Source organism: Meleagris gallopavo, chromosome 11 (assembly GCF_905368555.1).
Source record: "Meleagris gallopavo chromosome 11, MGAL_WU_HG_1.1, whole genome shotgun sequence".
Lineage (NCBI taxonomy): Eukaryota > Metazoa > Chordata > Aves > Galliformes > Phasianidae > Meleagris > Meleagris gallopavo.
Window position 1 is genome coordinate 7308790 of NC_139414.1, and position 6445 is coordinate 7315234.

Below are 6445 nucleotides of genomic sequence, written 5' to 3' on the forward strand. Positions count from 1 at the left end.
CCACTCAGAGCAGCCCCAGAACCTCTCCTGAACACACAGCTGCACGCCATCCTCCAAGGAAGCTGGCAGTTCACACGCATTCAGAACTCCAGTTCTGCAGGATTTGGATGTTTGTTGTTGGTTTTTTTTTTTTTTTTTTTTTTTTGCACAACCATCAGCCTCAGCCAGCTGAGCAGTGTGCCCACGCTGCTGGGATTGTTCACTGATACAGGATTTCAACTGGAAGCCCACATCCACTCCGTAACTACATCTATCTTCAGTGCACAACAAGTAACAGCAATCCACTCTTTTGTCATTTGCAAAAGGTGTTTCACACACAGCGTGACAATGCACAGGAAGCTACTTTGGGACTTATGCCTTGAGAACTAACCCGAATCTCTCCGAACAGTAACCTGAGCTGCCAAAGAAGAGCGCTGAGGTACGAAGCAGCAGATCTCATACACACCTTTAAGCCGCTGAATTTCAGCAATGTATTTTCGGTGCACAGAAAAAAATAGCTGGAATTTATTCTTTTTTGTTCTCTGGAGAATAAATGCAGAAAGGAATTCCTTTTTAGGTTGGAGGTGCTTTTGAACTCCCCGCCTGCACTACCAGAATATAATGGAAGAACAGAGCCCGATTCTCAAAGTATCTTTTTGGAAAAACCAGGTGAAACCGGGACCCCAACCAGCAGCCACCTCTGGGAACGGAGGTCACTGCCCCAGCTTCTGGTGCTGGAGGATTTGGTACTGTTTTCTTATTTGCTTTTGTGGTACTTTCCAATTGTTGGACACCCTGGCAATGGAACACAAAAGCACTTCTGCTCGGTGCCAATCCAGCCAGATGACCACTGCCTTTATTCCTTCTGTGCATGAGCGAAGTGCTTGCGTCTGTCTGCCACACCTGCCTTCATGAGACGAAGGTCTGCCACGATGTCAGCAAACACTCTGTGATTATTACTACTAACTGTGGGCTAGTAATGCCAAAAGGAATACAGCCTCCTTTCCCTGCAGCCACAGTTCTTATCAGGGACACTCCAAAGGAGAGAGCAGAAATAACAGCTCCTACACTGTGGCACTGACAGTACATGGCATATGTTAAAAATACCTGACTGTGCTTTAAGACCTTAAAATACTGGTGTCCAGCAGCCTATTGCAAGCCATTCCCAAACGGCTTCACTGATCCTCCAGCTCGGAGCCCAGCATGCTTCCAGTCAGGTAGACTGACACGGGATTAGTGCTACACATTTAGGATCTTTGGCACACCAGGAAGCTCTCCATCTCCCAGAACTCAAGCAGAGGTCCAAGAATTCCCATGGAAGCTTCAGGTTTGCTTTTCTGGTGTTCCCATGTCTTGGCTGTAGCTGCTCCCACCAGACTGTGTAACACAGAGGAGAAAAAAAAACTGTGCAAAGGAAGCCAAAGAAGCCAGCTTGTATTTCCCACGGCTTTCCCTCAGTGCTGCGGTACATTCTGCCTTCTCTGCTCCCCCCCAGTGCTCCAAGCACTGTTTTCTGCAGGATGGTGTTCTGCTGCACAGCCCATTAGCTGTATACCTCCACGTTTTTAAACAACTTGCAAAGACCAGCACCCTCACTAAAATAATTACAATGATTAAACAACACCAGTGACGAGGATTCTCTTTTTTGTGTTTACCTTCTTTTCTTCCTGAAACTTGAGCAAGGTTTGGCTTCAGACAAGCGACCCATAAACCCGAAGGAACCCAGAACACAAATGTAAGGCTGGGACTCTACAGCAGCCAGAGATGTGTACAGTGATTTTGTTCTGACTGGTACTGTGATATGGGTCCACACTAATGCTCCAAAAATCTGTGTAAGTGCAGGGAAGGATTTAGCATATGGTGGGACTGCCCACTTTAATTAGGCTCTGAAATACTTACAATATATGGGCAGGAATCTGATATGCAATATGAGCGTCCCATTGTAAATAACCCTGAAAATCCTGTTTAGGCTGTGATCTTCCACTTCTGTAACATGCAAACCCATAAACATTTTAGATTTGATTCTCACGTAACAAATCTGAGCTTTGGGTGATTGATTTGCTGTTCTCACTTACCTTCTGTAAATCCTTAAGAAGTAATCTATGGAGCCCAGTTGAAACCATTGTTTTAGACACAATGGCAAATACAGTGAAAAGGCAGAAATAAAACTACGATGTGGAAGTATACGTTGGAGTATAAACGGACTGCAAGCAGTAGCTTAGGGCACAGCCTCCTGCTGTGACCGTGGCTCCTCTACATGTAGGCTCCCAGGTGGCAGCTGGCTGGCAGGGCAGTGCTGGCAGCACAGCAGTGGGGTTGCAGCAGCCGCTGCTGAGCGGAGCGGAACAGGAGCTGGGCACTGAGCTCCAGCCCAGCCCCATGAGTGCTCCGAGCTCTGCTGTGCCTACATGAGGCAGAGTGAGGGCAGCGGCTGCTGGTGGGCCAACCTGAGCTGCATTCACCAGAGCTCACCTGGCCGAGGGAGAACACCGAAACGTGCTGCATTAGCAGAAGCACGAGCAGGTAAACCAGAAATTGGTGCATACGATGCACACGCGAACATATTTTATATGTTTATTTTTCTTAGAAAACATTGCGGCTGTTTATGTCCATTAATTTACATATATTTATTCTTACTACAGTATCATTTATAATAATACTTTCACCTCTATAGCACCTCCTCTTCAAGGATCTCCAATTGCTTAAAAACGTCAATAAATAAAGCCTCACATCTTGCCTGTGAGGGAGGTCACCCTGTTATCAAACTTTACAGATGCAGTAACTGAAAACAGAGAGGTTAAGGCCAACATTTTCGAACATTTGTACCTGAAGTTGACCATCTAAATTGTCATTTAGATGCTTAAATAAAAGTCTCGTGGTTTTCTTTGGTGCAGAACATCCACAACTACTGCTGCAGCCAGGGGCTGGGAGTCAGGCCTGCTGCTGGAGGCTCAGCTCTGCACGGCCAACAAACTGCTCTGCGTCTGAACACTGCTCTAAACACACAGCCAACAGCAGAGCCAGAACTCAGCGCAGGGATTTACCTCCTCAGGGCCTCTCTACTAGTAAATACGACTTTAAAAGGCTGGTGTGGATCTGGTAAATCAACTTAAGTGACACAAAAGTCATAGGCTATTTCCACAAACTACGTCTGTCGTATGAATACCTTTTTTTTTTCTTTTTCTTTTTGAGGGGGTGTTTTTCACAGCTTTGTGATAACGAAGACAATGCACAGCATACGTCACTTGTGCAGTCATAAAACACAGCACACAGCTCCACTTGCTGCCTTTACATTTCTACAGAGTAAATTCCTTTGCGCTTGTGATAAATAGAAGTGGCCGATAAAGGTCTATGAGGATACGTGTCAGAAGTCATGCACACAGCTTGCAACACACATAATCAAAGATCACTGTTAAAATTCTTGAATTTAAGCACGAAAATAACTACCTCATTCCAATACAGTACTGTGTAGAAACACGGAATAAGAAGCACTATCTTATTCCCGATGTCGTAGGTTATAACAACTAATTAAGTTAAAAAAATTCAGGCACGAAATGAATCATCCCGCAACACAGAATAGTATCTATGAGTGCTCTCCTTGATATACTACAAGACCAGCCATACGGCACTACGTTTCACACCACGTTACGGGCATCTCGTCACATCTCTGACACATCTCTGAACATTTCCTACTGGCCTCCATGGAAACTCCTAATGCAGAAGAGAAACTCACCACGAGGGAAAGCCACCACCTCACCGCAGTGCCTGGAGCTCAGGGAAGCGATCAGATCGCACAGTGAGCTGTTGCACTCCACCTCTACAGCGATGCTGAAAGTCTGTACCTTAATGTGGGTTTCTCTCACTGTATAAAAACTGAGATCACTGGTCAGCAGAGTACTGTTCTCTACCACAGGAGTCTTTCAGAGCTCCATTAATCAAATAATCATCCATAAATTAAGAGTGCAATGCAGCGGTTCAGTCTCCCACATTAAATGAGAATTTAAGAGAATTAAATAATAAAGCTTATTTTAAGCAACCAATAGAGGACTCGACGGCCTTCTAATAGGAATGTAACAAAGCCGTACTCGGTACAAGGAGGGATACTTTGGCTCAGTCTCTTTAAGATAACACGCTTCTGTTACAGCTTCTATGTGCACTTGTCAACTTCATTACAAGAAAAATAGAAAACGCATTTAGCCTCGCGATGCCGCTCTGCTCCTAACGCCAGCGCAGATCTCCAATTATCTTCCAGGTGGGGGCAACAGTAAGCCGGTTTTCTCTCACACACGTTTTTTTCGTCCCGCCTTACCGAGCGGGCAGCGGTCGCACAGCGCTACACCGCTGGGCTGCGTGCCGGCGCCGCGCCCCTGGCATCGCCGGCCCCGCCCGCCTCCCGTCCCCGGAGCAGCCGGCAGCGCAGCCGGCCCCACACGGCCCCTTCCCCGGCGCTACAAACGCCGCGGAGCCACGCGGGCCCGCCGGACGTGACGGCGGCGGGGGGGACACCCGTTCCTCCACGGCCTGCCCCGCATCGCCCTCCCCCGGGGCACGCGGCCCCAGCGCGGCGGTCCCGGCGGCCCCGAGCCGCCCCCGCCCCTCCCGGCGCTACGTGTCGGTCCTGCGGGCCGCGGCACGGCCCCGCGCGGGGGCGTTGGCGGCGGCGGCCTCGGGCCGGTACTTGAGCCAGCAGATGAGCCACGTGACGACGACGGAGAAGAGGGCGAGCACGCTGGCCACCGAGAGGCAGATGGGCCCAACGGGCGACGGCGAGGCGCCGGGCCCCGCGTCCCCGCCGTATTGGTTGACGAAGATGAGGCCGGTGAAGAGCAGCACCACCATGGAGAGAAAGGAGACGACGACGCACACGCAGCCCGCGCTCAGCGCCGCCCGCTTGCAGCTCTGGCAGCTTTCGTAGCCGCCGCCCGAGGAGCGCGGCCCGGCGCGGGCGGGGGGCGCGGGGGTCGGCGCGAGGGCGGCCGCCGCCTCCCGGGCGCGGGGCGGGCGGCGCGGCGGCAGCGGCGGGAGGCGGTCCTGGGGCAGCGGGTCGCGGGCGCGCAGCTGCGGCGGGCAGGCTGCGGCCAGCTTGGTGTTGACCGGCAGGCCGTGGACGCGGTGGTCGGGCAGCGCCGTGCGGTGGCGGCACAGCGGGCAGGCGAGGGAGCCGACGGCCGCCCGTCCCGGCCCCGCGCCCGGTTCGGAGGCGGCGGGGGGCTGCTGCGCGGCGCGCAGGTGCAGCTGGCTCAGGCACTCCTGGCAGAAGGTGTGCAGGCACTCCAGCAGCTTGGGCGCCCGCCGCTCCAGGTCGAAGTAGTTGTAGCAGATCTTGCACTCGTAGTCTTCGTAGCTGGGGGCGGCCGCCGCCCCGTCCTCCTGCCGCCCGCCGCGCCCTCCGCCGCCCTTCTGCGCCGGCTCGGCCATAACATCGCGCCGCGGACGGGCGGAGGGTGCCGGGCTCCGGGCCGCGCCTGGCGGGCGGCAGCCGCGGCCCCGCCGCCGCCTCCTGGCCGCGCCCGCGGGCTGCGGAGCGGAAGGCGGTGAGCGGCGCGGCGGCGGAGGAGCGGGCGGGCTGGCTGGCGGCGCCGCCCGGCTCCGCGGGCGGGGGGCGGGCTCGGCGCCGCCCGCCCCTGGGGCTGCGCGGCCGTGCGGCGGGCACGGCCGACGGGGTCGGGGCGCCGCCTCGGCTCGGGGCGCGCGTTCTCCGGCGCGAGCGGGCGGGTCGGGAGCGGCTGCCGGGGAGCGCCGCGGCGCGGGATGCGCTGCGGGCGCCGCTTCTTTCTGGGAGGAACCTCACGTGCCCGGGCTGTTTCCTTCCTTTCTGCTCAGCGCAAAGAGCAGGTGGCTGTGCTGCAGCCGGGCCGGGAGGAGCCGCCGCTGTGCTTGTGTACGGCGTACAGCTGTTAAGGTTGGAAAAGGCCACGAAGATCATCTAGTCTAACCGTCAGCCCACGCCCGTGTCTGTCAGTGCCACATCTCTGCGGTTCTTGAACACCTCCAGGCACCTCCCTGGGCAGCTGTGCCGGTGCCTCACCGCCCTTTCTGAGAAGAAATTCTTCTGAATAGCCAGTCTGCACCTGTGGAGCGACATAAAGCCATCATCTCTTGTCCTGCCCCTGTTACCTGAGAGGAGGAGAGGCTGTTTTCAGTATTCTGCTCACTGTAAGACTCATGCCCCAGACCCTTCACCAGCTCTGTTGCCCTTCTCTGGACATACTCCAGAGCCTCAGTGCCTTTTTTGCTGTGAGGGGCCCAACACTGAACACAGAACTTGAGCTGCGGCCTCACCAATGCCAGTACAGAGGGACGATTGCCTCCTGCTCCTGCTGGCTGCCCCATTTCTGGTATAAGCCAGGGTGCCATTGGCCTTCTTGGTCACCTGGGCACACTGCTGGCTTATATTCAACCACCTGTCAGCTAACACCACCACATCCTTCTTCTAGCGTTGTGTTGTAGCACTGAGAGCCTTTGT

The 6445-nt window shown here is 54.5% G+C and overlaps 1 protein-coding gene across 1 annotated transcript; it reads right to left on the minus strand.

Annotated features, from left to right (window-relative positions):
* Positions 1 to 2543: 2543 nt before the first annotated feature.
* Positions 2544 to 6167, minus strand: RNF228 (ring finger protein 228). Its single transcript, XM_085232664.1, has one exon. It carries the CDS (start codon positions 5395 to 5397, stop codon positions 4585 to 4587), a length of 813 nt encoding a protein of 270 aa, XP_085088790.1. The 5' UTR covers positions 5398 to 6167; the 3' UTR covers positions 2544 to 4584.
* Between the last annotated feature and the right edge of the window lie 278 nt (positions 6168 to 6445).

Bases quoted from the DNA above. Each gene is read 5' to 3' on its own strand.
- RNF228 (XM_085232664.1), bottom strand. From the start codon at position 5,397: ATGGCCGAGCCGGCGCAGAAGGGCGGCGGAGGGCGCGGCGGGCGGCAG.